The sequence below is a fragment of the Pan paniscus genome, chromosome 6 (genome assembly GCF_029289425.2).
Source record: "Pan paniscus chromosome 6, NHGRI_mPanPan1-v2.0_pri, whole genome shotgun sequence".
Lineage (NCBI taxonomy): Eukaryota > Metazoa > Chordata > Mammalia > Primates > Hominidae > Pan > Pan paniscus.
This window is the reverse complement of record NC_073255.2, coordinates 142,347,406-142,372,517: the sequence shown is the minus strand read 5'-3', so window position 1 is coordinate 142,372,517 and position 25,112 is coordinate 142,347,406. Positions and strand designations below refer to the sequence as shown.

Here is a 25,112-nt window from a genome sequence, read left to right as displayed (position 1 = left end):
AAATTCGAGTCCTCCTCGTCAGCCCTGCGCAGAGGTGTTTAGAAGCACACCTTCGTTGCCTGCCGAGTAGGGTTGGCAAAGAGTTTAGTTTTTCAAATATTTGCTCCCGTCAGACTACTTTTTTTTTCCATTCCAAAAATAAAGGGTTACTAAGGTTCCCCCCCATCCCCAAGCCTCTAATCATCTATGAAATGACTATGCCCAACTGGCCTGGGGGAGCCTCGACTATTGAGGGATCTGTCGAAAATCAGACTGTACAACACTATTGAAAAGGGGATGGTTAGGCAATTGTTAGGTTCAAACATTAGGAAAGTAGCCAACAGTACGTACTTAACAACTCCTTGTGAACATGTTTTTGGTTTTTTTATTTTTATTTTTTAAATTTTTTTGAGACAGAATTTTGCTCTTGTTGCCCAGGCTGGAGTGCAGTTGCGTGATCATCGCTCACTGCAGCCTTGAACTCCTGGGCTCAAGCAATCCTCCCACCTCAGCCTCCCAAGTAGCTGGGACTATAGGCATGTGCCACCACACAGGGTCTCGCTGTGTTGCCCAGCCTGGCCTCAAACTCCTGACCTTAAGCAATCCTCCTGCTTTGACCTCCCAAAGTGCTGGAATTACAGGCTTGAGCCACCACACTCGGCCTTGAACATATCTTTGTTTATTGATTTATTTTTTTTAGAAGGAGTCTCACTCCATCACCCAGGCTGGAGTGCAATGGCACGATCTTGGCTCACTGCAACCTCAGCCTCCTGGGTTCAAGCGATTCTCCTGCCTCAGCCTCCGGAGTAGCTGGGATTACATGTGCACGCCACCATGCCCAGCTAATTTTTGTATTTTTATTTATTTATTTATTTTGAGACAGTCTCGCTCTGTCACCCACATGTATTGCAGAGGCTCCCCCAGGCCAATGGGGCATAGTCACTTCATAGATGATTAGAGGCTTGGGGATGGGGGGGAACCTTAATAACCCTTTATTTTTGGAATGGAAAAAAAAAGTAGTCTGACGGGAGCAAATATTTGAAAAACTAAACTCTTTGCCAACCCTACTCGGCAGGCAACGAAGGTGTGCTTCTAAACACCTCTGCGCAGGGCTGACGAGGAGGACTCGAACACAGCAGCACCTCCATCCACTCGTTAAGCATTCACCCAGCTTGAGGGCTGGAGATGTATTGCGGTGGCGCGATCTCGGCTCACTGCAAGCTCCGCCTCCCGGGTTCACGCCATTCTCCTGCCTCAGCCTCCCGAGTAGCTAGGACTACAGGCGCCCGCCACCACGCCCGGCTAATTTTTTGTATTTTTAGTAGAGGCGGGGTTTCACTGTGTTAGCCAGGATGGTCTCGATTTCCTGACCTCATGATCTGCCCGCCTCTGCCTCCCAAAGTGCTGGGACTACAGGCGCCGGCCACCACGCCCGGCCTAATTTTTGTATTTTTAGTAGAGACGGGGTTTCACCATGTTGGCCAGGCTGGTCTTGAACTTCAGACTTCAGGTGATCCACCCGCCTCAGCCTTCCGAAGTGCTGGGATTACAGGCGTGTGCCACCACACCCGGCCTTGAACGTGTCTTTTGATAGAGGCAGGGGCATGCATGTACTGTATTAATGAAGCAGCGTTTTTCCTTACCTAGGAGAGAGAGAACAATCCAGCTGGTCATACTGTCGACTAAGTTTGCTCTGGTTTCAGGTCCTTTACACGTGCTGTTCGGGCTGCCTGGAGCTCTCCTCACACACATCTTTTCCTGTCTGGTTCTTCCTTGTCTTTGCTCAGAAGTCTCCTCCTTAGACGAGGCATCACTGAAGAACACCCCTCTTACTCTCAGCCCCTTACCCTGTTTTAATTCTTTGGAGCTCGCATGTCCTGAGATTTATTTTGTTCTCAGATATATTCTCAAATACATTGTAAGCTACATGAGGACAGGAAATGGTATTACCCTTTTCTTCCAGTACCTACAACAATGCCAGACACATAGGACACTTGCTCAATAAATATTTGCAGAATGAATGACCCTCATAGACTTAATGATTTTGCATATTAGAATGCAGTGTGTCTGCCGGGCCTGGTGACATCATGCCTGTAATCCCAGCACTCTGGGAGGCCGAGGCAGGCAGCTCGTTTGAGGTCAGGTCAGTAGTTTGAGACCATCCTGGCCAACATGGCGAAACCTCCTCTCTACTAAAAATACAAAAATTAGCTGGATGTGGTAATTTTAGCCCGTGCCTGTAATCCCAGCTACTCGGGAGGCTGAGGTAGGAGAATCGCCGGCACGCTGGAAGTGGAGATTGCGGTGAGCCGAGACTGCACCACTGCACTCCAGCCTGGGCAACAGAGGAAAACTCCATCTCCAAAAAAAAAAAAAAATTAGTGTGTTCTCTGTGCTCTGGCCCTAAAGAAAATGCTCACTATTGTGAGAGCTATAGAGATTACTGATAATTTGCAGGGGATGGAGGAAAGATGTATTTACAAAGTGAAAGTTGTGGATAGTTTTGAAATATAATATGATAGAATTAAGACTAATGGCTGTTTTTGTAGGCTGGGCACGGTGGCTCAGGCCTGTAATCCCAGCCCTTTGGGAGACCGAGGCGGGCGAATCATGAGGTCAGGAGTTCGAGACAATCTTGGATAACACGGTGAAAGCCCATCTCTATTAAAAATACAAAAAATTAGCCTGGTGTTGTGGCGGGCGCCTGTAATCCCAGCTACTCAGGAGGCTGAGGCAGGAGAATCTCGTGTACCCGGGAGGCAGAGGTTGCAGTGAGCCGAGATTGCGCCACTGCACTCCAGCCTGGGCAATAGAGTGAGACTCCGTCTCAAAAAATATACAAAATAAAATAAAAAATAATTCAAAAAAAGACTAATGGCTGTTTTTCTGATGTTTATTTTGGAGGAATTAATTAATAAGGGACTGTTTGGCCTGGGCGGTGGTGCACACCTGTAATCCCAGTTGAGGCAGGGCAGATCACTTGAGCTCAGGAGTTTGAGACTAGTGGGCAACATGGCAAAACCCTGTCTCTACAAAAAATACAAAAATTAACTGGGCATGGTGGCACATGCCTGTAGTCCCAGTTACTCAGGTGGCTGAAGTGGGAGGATCGCTTGAGCTGGGAGGTCGAGGCTGCATTTAACTGAGATCACGCCACTGCACTCCAGCCTGGGTGACAGAGTGAGACACTGTCTCAAAAAATAAATAAACAAACAAGAGACTGTTGTTAGTGTTATATTAAAATTTTGAAAATGCTAAACTTAATTTTTGTTATAGGTGTAAAGGATTTTTTTTTTTTTTTTGAGACAGGGTCTTTCTGTCACCCAGGCTGAAGTGTAGTGGCACCATCACGGCTTACTGCAGCCTCAACGTCCTGGGCGCAGTGGATCCTCCCACCTCAGCCTCACAAGTAGCTGGGACTACAGGTGCATGCCACCTTGCCCGGCTTATTTTTATTTATTTTTTGAGACAGAGTCTCCCTCTGTCACCCAGGCTGGAGTGCAGTGGCGCAATCTCGGCTCACTGCGACTTCTATCTCCCCAGTTCAAGCGATTCTCCTGTCTCAGCCTCCTGAGTAGCTGGGATTACAGGGGCACACCACCATGCATGGCTAATTTTTGGATTTTTAGTAGAAATGGGGTTTCGCCATGCTGATTTCGAACTTTTGACCTTGTGATCTGCCCACCTCGGCCTCCGAAAGTGCTGGGATTACAGGCATGAGACACCACACCCAGCTGCCTGGCTAATTTTTTAATTTTCTGCAGAGACATGGTCCCACTATGTTGTCCATGCTGGTCTCAAACTCCTGGTCTCAAGCCGTCTGCCTGCCTGCATTTTTTCAGAGATGAAGTCGCCCTCTGTTGCCCAGACTGGAGTGCAGTGGTGTGATCATAACTTACTACAGCCTTAAACTGGTCTCACACAATCCTCCTGCCTCAGCCGCCCTGTTAGCTGGGACTACATGCACACATGCCCAGCTAAGAGTACTTCTTAAAGCTTAGTTGGTGAATCTAGTATTTTAATGAAAAGGGTTTTAAAATACTGTTAAAATTATAATATTTCTATTCTCAGTTGTCTCATTTGGAGTGCAGAGGAAACAAAAAACATTATTTTAGCATTCCCTCCAAAGAAATGTGAAGGATTGGCCGGGCGTGGTGGCTCATGCCTGTGATCCCAGCACTTTGGGAGGCCGAGGCAGGCAGATCACCTGAGGTCAGGAGTTCAAGACCAGCCTGGCCAACATGGTGAAAACCCGTCTCTACTAAAAATACAAAAATTAGGCGGGCGTGTTGGCGCATGCCTGTATGTACTCTCAGCTACTTGGCAGGCTGAGGCGGGAGGATCACTTGAACCCAGGAGGTGGAGGTTGCAGTGAGCAGAGATCACACCACTGTACTGCAGCCTGGGTAACAGGGTAAGACTCCATCGCCAAAAAAAAAAAAAAAAAAAAAAAGAAATGTGAAGGATTTTAAGTTTTGGGGAAAGTATCAGAGGAGTTCATTCTCTTCCTGGTTTAACATCAGGCTTCTGGTCTATGGGGTTTTACTTGACAATTAAGATACCATCGTTACTATCATGGATAGTGTATTTGTGCAGCATGTTTTCTTAAAATTTTTTCTTTTAAATATGTCAAAAAATGCATAAAACTGCCCTCTCCCCCCTTTTCACATCTAGTAACTTTATATCTTCATTCAAGATAGAATGCTTGGGCTTTCCTGACTGCAAAACTGATTTCCTTGGGCCTCTCACCTTGGGGTAGTCAGGCTTGTTTTATCTTTCCAATTTAATTCTCTCAGGCCTCTTCTATGTTCATAAGATCACCTCTCTCTCCTCTCCCCAACCCTCAATTTAAAAATTATATTCCAGTCCAGGCGCACTGGCTCACGCCTGTAATCCCAGGACTTTGGGAGGTCGAGGTGGATGGATCACCTGAGATCAGGAGTTCGAGACCAGCCTGACCAACATGGTGAAACTCCGTCTCTACTAAAAACACAAAAATTAGCTGGGCGGGGTAGCGGGCGTCTGTAATTCCAGCTACTCAGGAAGCTGAGGCAGGAGAATCACTTGAACCCGGGAGGTGGAGGTTGCTGTGAGCCGAGATCAGCCAAGATCGCGCCATTGCACTCCAGCCTGGGCAACAAGAGCAAAACTCCGTCTCAAAAAAAAAAAAAATACATTTCAGCTTCCCTTTCACGTAGTTCCTGCTTGCGAAAATGACACTAGTTTGAGTTTTGCCTTTCCTAGTCCAGAACTCTGAACAGTTCTTCTAGTAAATATGCTCTCAGCTTTTAGGCCTATAGGACAGAACTTAGAAAAATATATATTAAGTGATTTAAAAATCATTGGTACTATATATACTTTAATAATTAATTTGGGCCGGGTGCGGTGGCTCATGCCTGTAATCCCAGCACTTTGGGAGGCCAATGTGGGTGGATCACTTGAGGCCAGGAGTTTCAGACCAGCCTGGCCAACCTGGTAAAACCTGGTATCTACTAAAAATACTAAAATTAGGCCAGGCGTGGTGGCTCACGCCTGTAATCCCAGCACTTTACAAGTTTGAGGTGGGTGGATCACCAGGTCAGGAGTTTGAGACCAGCCTGACCAACATGGTGAAACCCCGTCTCTAGTAAAAATACAAAAAATTAGCTGGGCTTGGTGGCACGCGCCTGTAATCCCAGCTACTCAGGAGGCTGAGGCAGGAGAATCGTTTGAACCCAGGAAGCAGAGGTTGCAATGAGCCAAGAACACGCCACTGCACTCCAGCCTGGGCAACAGAGTGAGACTCTGTCTCAAAATAAATAAATAAATAAATAAAATAAAATACAAAACTTAGTCGGGCCCAGCTACTCAGGAGGCTGAGGCGTGAGAATTGCTTGAACTCAGGAGTTGGAGGTTGCGGTGAGCCGAGATTGTGCCACTGCACTCCAGCCTGGGTGACAGCAAGACTCTGTGTCAAAAAAAAATTAATTTGTCTATGATAGGGCCATTGACTTAAACAATGAAAAATGTAATTTCATTTGAAATTTAAAAGTGAGTTTAGTTTATTCTTGTCTTTTCAGTTAGATATATCAAGAAAAAGAGATCGGACAAATGTCCACAAATATCAAGAAAAAGACTGGCAACCTAAAGGCCTGTTGTCAACCTAAAATAATCAAAAGCGTCAGAATCTAGTACAAAGAGAAATTATTCAAGTGCAAAGTTTGAGGATGTACCACCTGGAAACACCAGTTCTAAAAAAATGGAGTCAAAGTTCTGAAGTAGGGAAGTTTAGGTTTTATATAGGCAGAGACAGGAGTTTTTAGCATGATTACAACATTTTTCGTACAGGGTTTTCACATAGTTACAGCAATTTGATTGGTTATAGGCAGTGTTTCTTTTTGGGGAGAGTACATTGGGGAAGGTGTAATAGTTATGGGTTTTCTGTCATACGGTTTAAGCATAAGCAGGACACCAAAGGGAAAGTTCCTCTCTAACAAGGGTCATTAATTAAGAATTTTTAGTCATTGTAGGCCGGGCGCGGTGGCTCACGCCTGTAATCCCAGCACTTTGGGAGGCCAAGGCGGGCAGATCACGAGGTCAGGAGATCGAGACCATCCTGGCTGACACAGTGTAACCCAGTCTCAACTAAAAATACAAAAAATTAGCCAGGCGTGGTGGCGGGCGCCTGTAGTCCCAGCTACTCGGGAGGAGGCTGAGGCAGGAGAATGGCGTGAGCCCAGGAGGCGGAGCTTGCAGTGAGCCGAGATTGTGCCACTGCTCTCCAGCCTGGGGCATAAAGCGAGACTCCGTCTAAAAAAAAAAAAAAAAAAAAAGAGAGAATTTTTAGTTATTATATGGAACAGGAAAAATGAAAGTAAGCTAATCTGTAATCTGAAAAACAGAAATTGTAACCATATGTGACTCAGATCATAGTCACATCTCTCTCAAGGCTTAAAAAGTGTTTTGGGGATTCCAACAGCTTTTAGATTCTGTTTTCTTTTCTTTTCTTCTCTTTTCTTTTTTTTGAGATGGAGTCTCGCTCTGTCACCCAGGCTGGAGTACAGTGGCGCGATCTCGGCTCACTGCAAGCTCGGCCTCTCGGGTTCACGCCATTCTCCTGCCTCAGCCTCCTGAGTAGCTGGGACTACAGGCGCCCGTCACCACGCCCAGCTAATTGTTTGTATTTTTAGTAGAGACGGGGTTTCACTGTGTTGGACAGGATGGTCTCGGTCTCCTGACCTTGTGATCCACCTGCCTCAGCCTCCCAAAGTGCTGGGATTACAGGCGTGAGCCACTGTGCCCAGCCAGCTTTTTTTCTTTTTTTAAACTCCTCCAGACATAACAACAATACAGTTCAGCTATGTAAATCATCCATAATAACTATTTTTTTTTTGAGACGGAGTCTTGCTCTGTCACCCAGGCTGGAGTGCAGTGGCACAATCTCGGCTCACCGCAAGCTCCGCCTCCTGGGTTCGCGCCATTCTCCTGCCTCAGCCTCCCGAGTAGCTGGGACTACAGGCACCTGCCACCACACCCGGCTAATTTTTTGTATTTTTTAGTAGAGACGGGGTTTCACCATGTTAGCCAGGTTGGTCTCGATCTCCTGACTTCGTGATCCGCCTGCCTTGGCGATCCACCTGCCTTGGCCTCCCAAAGTGCTGGGATTACAGGCGTGAGCCACCGCGCCCAGCCCATCAATAATAACTATTAAGGACTAACAGTTGAATAAGAGGAGCTATTACAGACCTTTGGCCAAGTCATCATATTTTACTTTTACAGAGAAAAAAACAGATTCGAGAGGTTAAGTCACCCACTTAGTAAATGGCAAAACCTAGATCTGTCTCCAAGATTGTTGAGAGGGGGAGGCCTGATGTTTTTTCTGCATAAGGAGAGGAGGTGAATATTTTGCTGACTGTGAAGTCCCTGTGCCAAGCTGTGTGAATGGCTGTTATTGGCCACTCTTTCTTCCTTACTGAGAGTTCTGGGCTCTGGAAGGGCATCAGGATCTCCTGGTAGAGCTGTGATGCCAGCTGGGAAGCTTGTATGGTCATTGGGGAGGCATTGCAGGTTTTTGGTAAGGGCATGTGTGACACAATGTGATGAGTGCCCACAGATCATCTCCACTGGGATGTCTCCCCAGGTACCTGCAACACCACAGGACTATGGGTAGGCTCATCTTCTTCCAACACCTGCTCTTCTTTCTGGGGCCCTCATATCAGGAGGACCACCACTGTCCTCTCAGTTCCCCAGGGATGGAAACTTGAGTCATCCTGAAGTATTTCCCCTTTCCTCCCACATTTGTCACCTTCTCCTGTCCCTGCTACTACTTCCTAAATGTTCTTGAAAGTCGCCTTTTTCTGTCTCCCTTGCTTCAGCCTTAGATCAGATTATATTAATTTCTTGCCTAGATTACAGCTGTACCCTCTTACCTGGTCTTCCAGCCTAACCCCAGTTTCTCTTCAAAGGGGTGCCACAGAATCTTTCTAAATTACAAATTCAGTGCTGGTCTGGTTTTCAGGTTGTGACTCCCTCCTTGTAGCCTCATGTGGCCTCCGCCCCTCCCAAGCTGTAACCCCAGACTCTCCTTGTATGTCTAACCCCCACAGTGGGCGATGAGTTCTTTTGCTCTTCCAGCACTCTGTGAGCTCCCACGCCCCCATGCCTTTGCACATGCTGTACCTGTGACCCCAAACGACCTTCTCCTGCTTTTCCTTCCTCTTCCTTATGCCACAAAATTTGGCCCAGGCATTGTAGTCTTTGGTTAGGTTTTGTCTTCAGTGTGTTCTCCCGGTCCTTGTGTAAGCCCTGGTCCATTTTTGTCTCCTTCATTTGTACAAAACCTCTGAGGGTAGTTTTGTTGCTGTAAGGTGAGAGTGAAATCGTATCAGCATTTCATAAACCAGCGTTCTTTTTTTGACTACACCTGTTCAGGACAAAGAGTAAGTGCTTTTTTCTTTGAATTAGGGATACCTTTATGTAACTACAGTTGTGGTCTACTTCTATTCCAGTTTCAGTTTCTTCCATTTTCTGTATTTAATTTCTTGTCTTTCAAAGGATTTTTTTTTTTTTTTTTTTTTTTTTTGAGACAGAATCTCCCTCTGTCACCCAGGCTGGAGTGCAGTGGTGCAATCCCGACTCACTGCAACCTCCGCCTCCCAGGTTCAAGCGATTCTCCTGCCTCAGCCTCCTGAGTAGCTGGGATTACAGGCGCCCGCCACCATGCCTGGATAATTTTTTGTATTTTTAGTAGAGATGGGGTTTTACCATGTTGGTCAGGCTGGTCTCGAACTCCTGACCTTGTGATCCACCCACCTCAGCCTCCCAAAGTGTTGGGATTACAGGCGTGAGCCACTGCACCAGGCCGCCAGAAATTGTTTTAACTGACATTTTTTTCAATCCCTTCTCTCCTATTTTTTGTAGCTGTCATAATACTTTTTTGTTTTGTTTTGTTCGTTTTGTTTTGTTTGAGATGGAGACTCGCTCTGTCGCCTAGGCTGGAGCGCAGTGGCGTGATCGTGACTCAGTGCAACCTCTACCTCCTGGGTTCAAACGATTCTCCTGCCTCAGCCTCTCAAGCAGCTGAGATTACAGGTGTGTGCCCTCACACCCAGCTAATCTTTGTATTTTTACTAGAGAGGGGTTTCACCATGTTGGCCAGGCTGGTCTCGAACTTCTGACCTCAGGTGATCCACCCACCTCAGCCTCCCAAAGTGCTGAGATTTCAGGCGTGAGCCATGCGCCTGGCCTGAGCCACAGTACCCAACCACTTTTTTTTTTTTAATGAAAATTTATTCTTAAATGTACAACAGGCTCCAAGACCATACTTCAAGTAGCTATAGGTGGCAAAAGATGTTATGGCAGGGAATACAGATGTTTAAACGGGAATGGGGCCAGGTGCGGTGGCTCACGCCTGTAATCTCAGCACTTTGGGAGGCCGAGGCGGGCAAATCATGAGGTCAGGAGTTTGAGACTAGCCTGGCCAACGTGGTGAAGCCCCATCTCTACTAAAAATACAAAAAATAAGCTGGGCATAGTGGCGGGCGTGCCTGTAATCCCAGCTACTTGGGAGGCTGAGGCAGGAGAATATCTTGAACCCAGGAGGCGGAGGTTGCAGTTGAGCCGAGACCGCACCACCACTGCACTCCAGGCCTAGGTGACAGAGTGAGACTCCATCTCAAAAAAAAAAAAAAAAAAAGGAATGGAACCAAGGGTCACCTTTGCCTCAAGTACAAGGAACGGCTAGCTTTTTGCTGGATTTCTTAATACCACCTGTGACCAGGGGGCCCTTCCCTGTCGCTTTTAGCCCAGGGAGTTTCTTCTACTCCTGTTTTATTCTATTTGAAAGTCTTGTCTTCCTTGTCCATCTCCTTGGCCACTTCCTAAACTATTTTAGGGGCTCCTTGACACCTGTGAGCCACGCAAGCACACTGTCCCTGCGGTCCCAGCTCACTTACCCTCCCGTCATAATCCTTTTTTGCTTTTACTTTTTGCATGTACTTGTTTTTTTATTTTCTTTTTGTTCGTGATTTTGGACAACAGGGTAAGATCAAATATGGATTCTTAAAATTTAGTTAATCGGCCGGGCACGGTGACTCACGCCTGTAATCCCAGCACTTTGGGAGGCCGAGGTGGGCAGATCACAAGGTCAGGAGATTGAGACTGTCCTGGCCAACATGGTGAAACCCCGTCTCTACTAAAAAATAGAAAAAATTAGCCGGGCGTGGTGGCAGGGACCTGTAGTCCGAGCTACTCGGGAGGCGGAGGCAGGAGAATGGTGTGAACCTGGGAGGCGGAGCTTGCAGTAAGCCAAGATCGTGCCACTGCACTCCAGCCTGGGCGACAGAGTGAGACTCCGTCTCAAAAATAAATAAATAAATAACATTTAGTTAATCATCATTATTATTTTTGCTGTAGATGCTTATATAGGTGGCCTTCTTGTTAACCATGCCTTGGAGAACTAGCATATTCATTTTCTGCTCATTTGCTTTATTTATGGATATGTTTACTACGTTCATCAGTATGTTACCTTCAGCATCTTGTATGTAATTAACATAGAAAAAGTTTTTATCCTTATTTTACCAAGAGCATCAAATTAGACCAGACACGGTGGCTCATGCCTGAAATCCCAGCACTTTGGGAGCCCAGTGTGGGAAGATCACTTGAGGTCAGGAGTTCGAGAGCAGCCTGGCCAACATGGTAAACCCCTGTCTCTACCAAAAATTACAAAAATTAGCCAGGCGTGGTGGTACACGCCTGTGATCCCAGCCACCCGGGAGGCTGAGGTAGGAGGATGGCTTGAGCCCAGGAGGTGGAGGTTGCAGTGAGCCGAGATCGTGCCACTGCTCTCAAGCCTGGGCAACAGAGTGAGACCCTGTCTCAAAAAAAAAATTAAAATTTGCCATTTTAACCACGTGTACAGTTCAGTAGTGTTAAGTGTATTCACATTGTTAGGCAATCACTATCCAGAACTTTTCATCTTGCAGAACTATATACCACCTGTATGACACCTCCCCATTCCTTTTTTTTAATGTGGTATGACATAGGTATGGCTTTCATGTCAGTAAGCGTGGTTATACAATATTTTATTTTATTATTATTTTTTTTTTTGGAGATGGAGTTTTGCTCTTGTTGCCCAGGCTGGAGTGCAAAGGCACAATTTCAGCTCACCACAACCTCCACCTCCTGGTTTCAAGTGATTCTCCTTCCTCAGTCTCCCGAGTAGCTGGGATTACAGGCATGTGCCACCATGCCCTGCTAATTTTGTATTTTCAGTAGAGACGGAATTTCTCCTTGTTGATCAGGCTGGTCTCAAACTCCCGACCTCAGGTGATCTGCCTGCCTCAGCCTCCCAAAGTATTGGGATTACAGGTGTGAGCCACCGATCCCGGCCACAATATTAATCACTTTTTTGAAAGGATAATACATATACATCAAACAAGCTTCAAATGATTACAACCATGTTATTGAGTGAGAACAGCAAATTTCCCACCTCTGTCCCCAGCCACCACTTCTAGACCCTCTCCTAGAGGTAACCACCCTTCCCAGTTTCTTGTCAATGTTGCTACATATTGTTAAGTTTATGTACCCAAGTTTCATTGCTCTTAATGTTTTGCTAATATAAAAGCACTGTGGCCAGGCAGGGTGGCTCACACCTATATTCCCAACACTTTGGGAAGCCAAAGTGAGAGCATTACTTGAGCCCAGGGGTTCAAGACCAGACTGAGCAATAATAGCGAGACCTAGTCTTTACAGAAAAATAAAAATAAAAAAACTAGCCAGGCTTGGTGGCATGCTGCTGTAGTCCCAGCTACTGGGGAGGCTGAGGCAGGAGGATTGCTTGAGCCCAGGAGTTGGAGTTTGCAGTGAGCTGTGATCATGCCACTGCACACCAGACTGGGTGAAAGAGCCAGACCTTGTCACTGAAAAAAAGAAAAAAGTATGGAGATGAATATCCTTAGAGCTAAAACTTTATTATTTCTTAATTATTTTCTTAAGATAAATCCCTAAAAGTAGTATTACTGGGTCAAAGAGCATACATATTTTTAAGGCTTGTGATGATGCACACTGTCAAATTCCATGCGGAAGTATTATGCCGGTTTTCTGTCCCACAAAAAGTGTATGCCAACATCAGGAAGAATTATTTCTATAAATGATTTTTAGGATCGTATGAACAACATTAACTATGCCTTTATCTGCTGAAACCAACTTCTTTCCTTTTTTTTTTTTTTTTTTTTTTTTTTTTGAGATGGAGTCTTGCTCTGGTCCCCCAGGCTGGAGTACAGTGGCTCGATCTCTGCTCACTGCAAACTCCGCCTCCCAGGTTCAAGCGATTCTCCTGCCTCAGCCTCCTGACTAGCTGGGATTACAGGCGCCCACCACCACGCCCAGCTAGTTTTTTTTTTGTATTTTTAGTAGAGATGGGGTTTCACCATGTTGGCCAGGCTGGTCTCGAACTCCTGACCTTGTGATCCGCCCACCTCGGCCTCCCAAAGTGCTGGGATTACAGGTGTGAGCCACTGTGCCTGACCTTTTTTTTTTTTTTTTTTTTTTTTTTTTTAAGACAATGTCTCACTCTGTCGCCCAGGCTGGAGTGCAGTGGCACGATCTTAACTCACTGCAACCTCTGCCTCCCGGGTTCAAGCAATGCCCCTGCCTCAGCCTCCCAAGAGCTGGGACTGTAGGCGCCTGCCACCCACGCCCAACTAATATTTAGTAGAGATGAGGTTTCACCATGTTGGCCAGGCTGGTCTTGAACTCCTGACCTCAAGTGATCTGCCTTCCTTAACCTCCCTCAAAATGCTGGGATTACAGGTGTGAGCCGCCGCGCCTGGCCTGAAACCAGCTTTTATATAGGTGATTGTTACTTTCTACTCTTTCCTAACAGGTTTTCTTAAATGTTTTCTTGGAGCCTTAAAGATGGAGATGACAGAAATGACTGGTGTGTCGCTGAAACGTGGGGCACTGGTTGTCGAAGATAATGACAGTGGAGTCCCAGTTGAAGAGACAAAAAAACAGAAGCTGTCGGAATGCAGTCTAACCAAAGGTCAAGATGGGCTACAGAATGACTTTCTGTCCATCAGTGAAGATGTGCCTCGGCCTCCTGACACTGTCAGTACTGGGAAAGGTGGAAAGAATTCTGAGGCTCAGTTGGAAGATGAGGAAGAAGAGGAGGAAGATGGACTTTCAGAGGAGTGCGAGGAGGAGGAATCAGAGAGTTTTGCAGACATGATGAAGCATGGACTCACTGAGGCTGACGTAGGCATCACCAAGTTTGTGAGTTCTCATCAAGGGTTCTCGGGAATCTTAAAAGAAAGGTACATTTAGTTTATGAATAAAGTTATTTTGATTGTATTAGGTTTCTTCTTTAGAAAGAAATTAGCTTTATATTCTTCCACTTAGCTTTCTATCTCCAAGGATTGTTTATACTACTGATCAAAAGGAAGAGGATGAAGGAAACCTGCCTGAATAAATAGCCTTGGATTTTTAAATTTTAATTAATTAATTTTTTCCCTTTTTTTGAGAGAGGGTCTCACTCTGTCACCCAGGCTGGCATGCAGTGGCATGATCATGCCTCAAATAAATTCATTCACCAGGCACAGTGGCTTACGCCTGTTATCCCAGCACTTTGGGAGGCCGAGGCTGGCGGATCACTTGAGGTCAGGAGTTTGAGACCAGCCTGGCCAACATGGTGAAAGCACATCTATACTAAAAATACAAAAATTAGCTGGGCGTGGTGATGGGCACCTGTAATCCCAGCTACTCGGGAGGCTGAGGCAGGAGAATCGCTTGAACCTGGGAGGTGGAGGTTGCAGTGAGCCGAGATTGCACCACTGCATTCCAGCCTGGGTGACAGAGCAAGACTCTGTCTCAAAAAATAAGTAAATGAATAAATTCATTTAAATGGTTTCAGATTTTCTCCTGAGTTTGTTTTATAATCTTAAACTCTTTTTTCATTTGAATGTGCCACAACTATGGTAGAAGAAGGTAGTCTTTGGAGCCAGGTGGATCCCAGTGTGAAGTTCGCTACTTAGTAGTTACTTAGCCTCTCTGAACCTCAGCATCCTTATTTTAAAAATGGATCAGGCCAGACACGGTGGCTAACGCCTGTGATCCCAGCACTTTGGGAGGCCGAGGCGGGCAGACCACTTGAGGTCAGGAGTTTGAGACCAGCCTGGGCAACATGGCGAAACCCTGTCTCTACTAATAATACAAAAATTAGGCTGGCGTAGTGGCACGCGCCTGTAATCCCAGCTACTCGGTAGGCTGAGGCAGGAGAATCACTTGAACCCAGGAGGCGGAGGTTGCAGTGAGCCAAGATCAAGCCGCTGCACTCCAGCCTGGGCAACACAGCAAGACTGTCTCAAAAAAAATAATAGTAATAAAATAAAATTTTAAAATGGATCATATTACCACACTGGGGTTGTTGAGGATTTTGAATAATGCATGTAAAATATTTAACATAAAGGTAAGCTTCAGGCTAGTTCATGGTAGACTTACTGGGTTCTGATTCAATTAACCATATAGCATATTTTGTGATTTAATTTAGCGTGGGCTGCCTGAATCGTCATAGGGTAATGTTAATAAGCTTTTGTTTTTGCATTTCTCTGGAAGAATATTCTAGAAGCTAAGAGGGTCTTTTCTTTAAGTTCTCATATAAAACTTGAGCCAAGGTATGGCTCAGCATTCATTAAGAAACCAGAAAAGACCGGATGTGGTGATTCACGCCTGTAATCCCAGCACTTTGGGAGGCCAAGATGGGCAGATCACTTGAGGTCAGGAGTTGCAGATCAGCCTGGCCAAAATGGTGCAACCCCGTCTCTACTAAAAATACAAAAATTAGCTGGGCGTGGTGGCACGTGCCTGTAATCCCAGCTACTCGGGAGGCTGAGGCGGGAGAATCACTTGAACCCAGGAGGCGGAGGTTGCAGTGAGCGGAGATCGAGCCACTGCACTCCAGCCTAGGCAACAGAGCAAGGCTCCATCTCAAAAAAAAAAAAGAAAAAAATTAACTCCATGTGATTTTGCACTGAAGATTTTTTAAAATTCCTTGTTTTGCACAATAGTAAGGCTTGCTGTTGATCAACTTTATCTTAAAATTAATAGAAAACAGGATGTTAATTATCTGAAAGTTCATGTTTTCTTTCATCAGATACTCCGACTTCGTTGTTCATGAAATAGGAAAAGATGGACGGATCAGCCATTTGAATGACTTGTCCATTCCAGTGGATGAGGAGGTAGAAGTAGCTCTTTAGCAAATGTCACCTTCTGTATAAAAATAGCATTTCCTAGAGATTTAGAAATATAGAGCTTTATTAAACTTGAATTCTATGTATGATTCATTGTGAGTTCTCATGGTTATTTTAAAGGACCCTTCAGAAGACATATTTACAGTTTTGACAGCTGAAGAAAAGCAGCGATTGGAAGAGCTCCAGCTGTTCAAAAATAAGGAAACCAGTGTTGCCATTGAGGTAAATAATGCAAAAATATATGAAAAATTATTTAGGGTTTTAGTTGCTTTTTGGGTGGATGTTAAGTGTTTATGGAAAAAATTACAATGGTTAACAAAGGGTGACTTTTTGCTCTATTGGATCTAAAGGATATTACACTAAAAAATTTTTTTACTGGGGCAGATAACTAGTATCCCAGATAAACTATGGCCCCCCCCAAAGTTACATTTTTGTTTAAAAACATTTTTATTTGGGTACAGTGTTACATGCTATTCCAAAGTCCTAGCTACTCCGAAGGCTGAAGCCAGAGGTTTACTTGAGCCCAGGAATTGGAGACTAGCCTGGACAACATAGTGAGACATCATCTCTGAAAAAAAAATTTAGGGACCACAAATGAACAACGACATATGTTGTTTAGGATCCCAGAGTACCAATTATACCACAATGTCCGTTGTAACAGGACCACCATTTGCTGCCTGTCAGGTATGTGACCCAGGTCAGATTCTGGCTTCAGCAGCTTCTTGGCCTCAGTTGGGACTCTGGGAAGGGGAGGAAATGGGGAAAGGAAGTAGGGGAGCATTTATTTGCTCATCGTGGGTCAATTCTGCTATTGAAGAAAAGGAGAGCTCAGCTACTAAGTAGAATAGTAAATTTTGTTGTTAAAGCTTTTGTTCGCTGGGCACGGTGGCTCACACCTGTAATCCCAGCACTTTGGGAGGCCAAGGTGGGCGGATCACTTGAGGTCAGGACTTCAAGACCAGCCTGGCCAACATGGCGAAATCCCGTCTCTACTAAAAATACAAAAAAATTAGCCAAGCGTGGTAGCGCAGGCCTGTAGTCCCAGCTACTTGGGAGGCTGAGGCAAGAGAATCTCTTGAACCTAGGAGACAGAGGTTGCAGCGAGCAGAGATCACACCACTGCACTCCAGCCTGGGTGACAGAGCGAGACTCCATATCAAAAAAAAAAAATTATGTTAAATTAATTTTGTACTACATTTTAATGAGCTATGGGGTTTTTGGTTGTCTGAAATTCCCTCTCCCATCACTCCTAGTTAATAAGCGTACTACAACTTTTCCGAATTCATTATCTGCCCCTTGTCTCCCTCCTTACCTGAGCTTCCCAAAAGTGTGTGGTATTGCAATGTTAGAAATCTTCAATTACTGAAAAAATCTTTAGGCAAAACCTTTAGCAATGCCAAGAAGAAAATTCCTGGCAGATTTCTAGAGCAATCCAGAAGGATGGTCCAAGTTTCCTTTGCTTGTACAATGCAGAGGTTTATCTTAGGCTTATAATATGTATTTTCGTATACATGTGGTAAAATTTACTATTGTCTTAAAAACTGAGGTTTTCCCATCTACTGAAAGTCTTTACATTTAAAAGGCATAAACTATGGGCAAGCTTCCTCATTTGTAAAATGAAGATGGACTTTCTGAGTTTTTGAGGTCTAAACATGTATTCATATACACAAACTGTCGTTCTCCTTGCTATCAGTAATTTCAGATCTAGACTCACTTTTTGCTATGAAGAAGTCATTTACCTGTAATCGTAATGTAGTTTGGTGGATTTTTTCATTTTTTATTTTGTTGAAGTATCATTAAGTTGCTGGGCGCAGTGGCTCACACCTGTAATCCCAGCACTTTGGGAGGCCGAGGTGGGTGGATCACCTAAGGTCAGGAGTTCGAGACCAGCCTGACCAACATGGAGAAACCCCATCTCTACTAAAAATACGAAAAATTAGCTGGGCGTGGTGGCGGGCACCTGTAATCCCAGCTACTCAGGAGGCTGAGGCAGGAGAATCACTTGAACCTGGGAGGTGGAGGTTGCAGTGAGCCGAGATCGTGCCATTGCACTCCAGCCTGGGTAACAAGAGTGAAACTGTGTCTTTAAAAAAAAAAAAAAAAAAAAAGTGTCATCAAGTTTAGCCAGTAGCAGTTGCAGTGTATCTCGATGTTTTCAGCTTGCAGGTTACAACCCATTAATGGGTCATGAAATCAGTTTAGTAGTGGATCTCAACCATCATTTTTAAAAAATGGAATAAAATAAGGGCTGGGCACAGTGGCTCAGGCATGGAATTCCAGTACTTGGGGAAGCTGAGGTGGGCAGATCGCTTGAATTCAGGAGATCGAGACCAGCCTGGGCAACATGGCGAAACGCCATCTCTACAAAACATAAAAAAATTAGCTGGGCATGGAGGCACATGCCTGTAGTCCCAGCTACTTGAGAGGCTGAGATAGGAGGATGGCTTGAGCCTGGGAGGCAGAGGTTGCAGTGAGCCAAGGTCGCATCACTGCACTCCAGCCTGGGTGACAGAGCCAGACCCTGTCTCAAAAAATATATATAATAATAGCAATAACATAGAAAATATTTGTGCATTGCAAATAGTATGAATCTTGTTTTGTGAATTTTTTTCGATTCTTAAAATGAGGTATATACACACATTTGTGGTTGTATTGAGTAAAGAGGGAGGGAAAATTCTCAGTATGAGATGCACTCACATGCTGAAAATATGTAACTAGTGAGTTTATATCATGTTGATTTTTCTTTACTGTAAACCCATGTGCTAGAACCTCATTATAAAATAATTCAGAATATAATTCAATAAGAAGCAGCTGTAGGTTGGATTGTTCAAAGGACTGAGCTTCTCACATACCAAAAGGCCTAGCTTTGCCTGCATTTTCACGTAGGAGCCCTAAGGTGTCTGTCCAGCAGAGACCCTGAGAAGGAGCATCTGGGTTGGTGGCCCATGGGTTTGACAGCCTGGATTTTAAATCCAGCTCTACCACCTTCCAGCTATATAACCGCAGACACAATTCCTCACTTCTAAATAGATATAATGGTGTTATGATGGAGAGATTACAAAGATTAAATAAAATGATGACCACAGTGCTTTGTACAGTGTCTGGCAGATGGATGTGCTCCATCAACGGGCTCCCGGGATTTGCAATATTGGGAAGCTCTGAAATATTTTTGAGACTGGGCACGGTGGCTCACGCCTGTAATCTCAGCACTTTGGAAGGCCAAGGCAGATGGATCACTTGAGGCCAGGAGTTTGAGACCAGCCTGGCCAACATGGTGAAACCCCATCTCTACTAAAAATACAAAAACTAGCCAGGCTTGGTGTTGCGAGCCTGTAATCCCAGCTACTCAGGAGGCTGAGGCAGAAGAATCCCTTGAACCCGGGAGGCAGAGGTTGCAGTGAGCTGAGATCACTCCACTGCACTCCAGCTTGAGCGACAGAGCGAGACTGTCAAAAAAATAAAAATAAAAGATTTTTGAAATCGTATGCAGGCACTTTTGTTATTTTGCGTAGTTAATAAGGTGAGCAGTGTTTTTACTAATTCACTGTATTACTTCCCTATTTAATGTTTGTTAACTTGGTGGTATTGCTATCTGTTTTTTTTAATAGGTTATCGAGGACACCAAAGAGAAAAGAACCATCATCCATCAGGCTATCAAATCTCTGTTTCCAGGATTAGAGACAAAAACAGAGGATAGGGAGGGGAAGAAATACATTGTAGCCTACCACGCAGCTGGGAAAAAGGCTTTGGCAAGTAGGTGTCTGTGAGCAGCTTCCTCCTGCCAGGCAGCCGTGAGCGGCAGGCCCCGCTCCTCGTTAGCCTTGCCTGTTCATGTTCAAGGGCTACTATAGTGCTGCTCAGAGAACAATATTGATCATGTCCCTCCTTCAGAGAGGGTGAGTATTGTCACTTCAGATGCCAGCGCAGTCCTGCAGCCTGCCTGGCAAGGGGCATTAGGTCTTTTATGTGAGTAAAGATTTGCTGAAATTATAGTAGTGCCTGAGAGAGAGTCTTAGGGATTTGATATGTTCCCTGAAGAGCAGAGCATACTGAGTGGCAATTCAAGAAGAAAATAGAAGGATTATTGCTCATTCTGTGTTCTTCATGGAGGAAAGAAAGCTTTCAGATGAACAAAAAACGCTTGTCACCTATCCCAGTGGCACATTTTTTGCAAGGCCCCTATATTTTTTTTTTTTTTTTTTTTTGAGACGGAGTCTCGCCCTGTCGCCCAGGCTGGAGTGCAGTGGCATGATCTCGGCTCACTGTAAGCTCCGCCTCCCGGGTTCATGCCATTCTTCTGCCTCAGCCTCCTGAGTACCTGAGACTCCAGGCACCTGCCACCACGCCTGGCTAATTGTTTGTATTTTTAGTAGAGACGGGGTTTCACCTTGTTAGCCAGGATGGTCTTGATCTCCTGACCTCGTGATCCACCCGTCTCGGCCTCCCAAAGTGCTAGGATTACAGGTGTGAGCTACCGCGCCCGGCCAAGACCCCTGTATTGAAAGAGGCATATTTTTTTGCCAGGCCCCTATATTGAAAGAGCTTTTGCTTTCCAACTGTATCTTCTTCAGTCACACATAAAAAATACGGAATATATAGAAAGACACCCTTTTGTCTCAGCCCATCTTTTGTTGTGTATCATTCATTTGAAATGGGCATAGTCCCAGTGAGTCACTGATATTTATGTTCTAATGTGTTATCTACAGCCACAAAAGTTTCTATTTGCATATAACCTTTCAGGAAAATTAGGTAATTTTTTTTTTACCTACCAAATTGACAGATAAAATTTAAATGAAAATTACAACAAGAAAAAGTTATTTCCTCACCCTCCTCTCCTACTAGCGGTGGCCTGTATTAATGAACATTTATTCCTAGATATATTTGGGGCAAAATTCTAAGACCATATAACAAAAAACTGTTTATTTATTAGGGCTCTGTCAGTATTCTTTTAGGTTAATTCAAAAGATAATACTGTGATGGATGAAGCCTTAATTGCTTATAACCATGTTTCTAGTGAAATGAGAGGGTATAACAAAAAAGAGAACAGGAGGAAAGCTTCGCTGTGCCTGAGGAAATAATCTAGTCAAGGCAGCAAGTCTGGATAGTGCTATAGAGATGAGATACCTGAGCAGTTCCAGAGGAAGAGGTGGAGATCAGAGGCCAGTTTTCAGTGAACACTGTAAAGAAAAGCCAGATGATGTGTCCTGGAACTGCTTGGGGCATGAGTTCTGAATTACTTTTTACTCCACAAACAAATGGTGTGGTTGCTGTGTGTTTCTTTAATGTCTGGGTCATGGTATAAAATATCACCTGAGCAGCCTTTTTTCAGCCAAGGTTGCTCAAAGAGGAGTAAGCCCAGTGGAAAGTGATTTGAGCCACTGTTGGTTCAGTTCTCCCAAGGATAGTGTGTAGCTAGTAACTGCTGTAGATGGAGAGGAGAGGTGACTTCTACAGACAGCCATGCCTTGGGGCACTTGGTCCTAATTCTCTCAGGGAACCCAGTTGGGAAGGCTGCTAGGGAGTTATTTTTTGTCAAGAAACAGCCCATGTTGGTCAGCAGTGCTGCCCATTATGAAGGCGGGAAGACAAGGCAAGGTCTTATTCTGCTTGATGTGGTCATGAGGAAGCAGGTTGGAAAAAGCAAAAACTGTTTTTTTGACTGGTGGCTTCTTGGAAGTGATAATCATTTCTTAGGATACTGGGTTTTGTGAGAGGGTGGAGGGCATTTGCAGGCCAAAGCAGCCATTACAGCCTTTCTACCCATCCCCTTCATTAAACACAGTGCCAGGTCTCTCATGTTGTGTTTTTATCCACATTTTCTCTGCTTATGCGACACCCGCCTTTCTTTTTTTTGTTGTTGTTGTTACGAAGTTTCCTTAAGATTTTACAAGTGAAGTACTGAGCTGTGCGATGTGAACCACCCTTTCCCACTTTCCTTTGGACACCTTCAGTAAGAAAGGAATTTCTCACTTTAAAAAGAAGCAAGAAGGAAGTCAGATTGGATCAACTCCCTCTTGTATAGAGAACCACATTTCTTGGGCTTGTGGTGTTGTGGCATTTCTTCAAAGATGGACTAAATCTCTGCCATCTCTCCCACCTCCTCATGGAAGGCCACCCCTGGCACAGATGGGCACTTAGGAGCCTGCATTCATTTTTATAGACCCCACTCTCCCCAAGCTGAGAGTGGCCTAAAGTGAACAGCCCTAGGAAAGGAGGAAGAGCTGGTATCTCCAAAGATTATTGTTCATGGCCCTCTACCAGTGACAGCTTGTCCTCCTGAGCCATCTTGCCTAGCATTTGAATGATTTAGCTTTTAAAGTATCATTACAAAGCTTTGTAATTTACAGGGGTTTTTTTAGCTGTATTACTGCCAGATCCTGATAGAAATTGTTATTATGCATTATCTAGCAGATTCACAATATTCTTAACCTGAACTTTTCTCAGATAGAATTGTGCATCCTAAAACATAGATGTGGTGGATTCTAAAACATTGTTCCCAAACACCACAAATTACCAACTATTTAAACTCAGACATTATTTTATGTGTTAAGCCAGTCTGATAGGGCACATTGCTTTACCTACCAAAATGTATATGTGATATTTTTTTGAAAATACCATCTAAACTATCATAACATTACTGACAAATTAATTTATATTTTGAGACAGTATACATTCCAAATGCCTCTAAGAACATAGTTTTTAAAGACTTATGTAAAAAAAGAAAATTCTGCCATGTGATAGGTACAGGTTCTCTATACTTTCTGAAATGAATGGTCCCCAGGAGGGATCCCTGTATGTGGGAATCCATAGAGACTCAGGAGGAAGAGCTAGACAGGTACAAAGAAGCTCTCTGGGAAAGACTGGTGTTATGGAATCCACAGGAATAGGGAATCCCAATAATCAGAGTGATCAATGGACTACCATTGCTTCCATTCCTGTGGCAATGGAAAATGCTACAGGTAGGTCCAGCAAGATAATTACTCTGAAAAACCTGTCTATCAGTTTAGCAACATGGAAGTTGTTGGTGTCTTTTCACCAGAGCATTCTAGTGGAATGATGAGGTTGGAAACCAGTTTACATAGTAGGTTGAGATGGAAGGTAGTATATACAGACTGCTTTTTCAAATAACCTGCAAAGAGGAGAAGAAGCGAACATAATTAAGGAGAGGGGAACATAGGTTAGGCTTTTAAGATGAAAGAGCTGTGAGTTATTTATATATGCAAGGGAGACAATGGAAGGCCAGGCGCAGTGGCTCACGCCTGTAATCCCAGCACTTTGAGAGGCTGAGGCGGGCAGATCACTTGAGGCCTGGAGTTCCAGACCTGCCTGGCCAACATGGCAAAACATCTCTATAAAAAGAAAAATACATATTTTCAAAAAGGAAAGAGACAATGGAGAGAGAAGGTGAAAATTCAGGGAGGCAAATAACAAAATAAAGATAATGGATGGAGTAGGATCCCTGAAAAAGCTGAAGGTTGGTGTGCAGGGGTGCGATGGTGGGAATGACCTTGAATAAGAAGGAAAGAATATTCCGCATGCTACCCCATCTTTTCATCTTTCTCAGCTAGAAACATTTTTCCTTCTTTATTCATGGAGATCTCTGTGCTCAATAAATCAAACTTCCTGAACTTGGTTTCCCTTTTATCTGGTTTCCATTTCTACTAGACTGGGACTGCCTTGTTAGGCCCTCAGAAGCTGGATGCAGCCTTCTTCAAATAGGAACCATATTACCCTGCCTGGGAATTCTGTGCATTTGCAGTATAAATCAGTGTCTCAAAAATGTCTGCAAGTTATTTTAAATTCACTCAAATTATAAAGCTAAGTATATGCTGCTTAGCATTCTTAGGGGGTGGAGTTTTATAAAGTCACACAAGTTGCCCAAAATAAATGGAGACTCATTGATTTTCTGTTATTTAAAATATTCCCAGTTAATCAATGCATATACTTACTATTTTGTATATTGAGTGTACTTAGAAAAAGAATGCATACTTGTATCTGTTGTTTGCAAAGGAGATAATTGTATGCATGCTCAGTGCTTGGATTTGCTAAATAGAAGATGCATGCTTGTGAGCCAAAACTCATACTCTGTTGTCATGGTTTCTCTTAAGGTATAGCAGCATTTAGTTTTTGAGTCTTGTGGCTTCATTTATTTCTTGCCATTATACTTAATTATGAATACTCCAAAGGGGTAGTTGAGAAAAATGTAGCTACACTTCATCAACTTTTATCACAAGCATTTTTAAAGTTTTTATTATAGACATTTTCAAACTTGCAGTCAAATAGAGGAAATAGTATATGGAACCTATGTACCCATAAACCATCTTTAAGATTATCAACATTCTGTTGTTTTATTGATCTATCCTTCCTCTTTTTTTTCTTGCTGGAGCATTTTAAAGGAAATTCTACATAGCATGGCTTTTCACTCATAAATATTTCAGTATGTATTTGCCAGATGAGGACTGAAACCCCAAACTATTATCACATCCAAAAACATCAACAATAATTTCTTCCTATCACATACCTATTGCATATTTGGTTTTGCTGTATCTCAAAAATGTCTTTTTTATATACAGATGGCTTGTTCAAAGAATGATAAAAACAAGGTCAGAACATTGCACTCATTGATAAGCCTCTTAAAGTCATCTCTTAAATCTTTTTTAATCTATAAAGAACTTAGCTGTTTTCTATAATATTTAACATTTTTCAAATTTAAAAGTCTTTATAATTCAATGCAAGAAATTCATGAAACGCAGAAAAGTACAAAGCAAAGCAACAGTTACTTGTAGTCTCACTATCAAAAAAAAAAAGATAATCACAAATAGCATTTTGGTACATGTCCTCCCATATTTAAGAAAACAGATCTCTTTTTGGGGAAGCATTTACTATCCTTAAACCTTTTGCTTCATCCCATGGGTACAGACAGTGCAGCTTTGAGCATGAACTAACATGCCCATTGTGAAGGGATTGAGACAAGGAGGCTGCACCTGTAGAAGAGTTTTCTACTTGTTCACTGTTTGCCTCTAAAACATTCCATTGTTAATGTCTAAATGGCTGTTAACCCACCGCATAACTACCGGGTGCTGTAGAAGTCCTCAGTGTAAACTTAACCATGCGATCATTTGCATGTTCACCTCTAAAGCACTTTAATATTATAAATTAAACATTGCTCTTTTGTGCTCTTTATGCTGTGCATTTGGACAGAGGTCAGAACTGCAGCAGGTAAGAGCATTTGGCATTTCATATAGATAAAGTGAAATGCCAAAGATTTTGTCACAAGTGCTAAGTATAGACAACTTTGCTTAACTGATAGTGAGCTGGAAGGAAAACCGAAAATGATATTCCTACTCAACAGTTTTCTGAAGAACTTGTGAGGAATTCACACCAAGGACTAAAGAAATACTTGTAATA

General features: G+C 43.8%; 1 protein-coding gene across 7 annotated transcripts in view; it reads left to right on the top strand.

The window, feature by feature from the left end:
* The window catches only part of PUS7 (pseudouridine synthase 7), a 65,406-nt gene that overhangs the window by 870 nt on the left and 39,424 nt on the right, over positions 1-25,112 (top strand). For 2 of the 7 annotated variants that reach the window (XM_063606326.1, XM_034964721.4), the window contains exons 2-6: positions 13,343-13,772; positions 15,608-15,692; positions 15,825-15,926; positions 19,313-19,457; positions 24,906-24,923. In XM_063606326.1, coding sequence (XP_063462396.1) covers positions 13,375-13,772; positions 15,608-15,692; positions 15,825-15,926; positions 19,313-19,457; positions 24,906-24,923 — 748 coding nt within the window. In that variant the 5' untranslated portion in view covers positions 13,343-13,374. The remainder of the gene's footprint in view (positions 1-13,342; positions 13,773-15,607; positions 15,693-15,824; positions 15,927-19,312; positions 19,458-24,905; positions 24,924-25,112) is intronic. The other 5 variants (XM_063606328.1, XM_057302925.2, XM_003811186.7 and 2 more) reach the window with 3 other exon arrangements.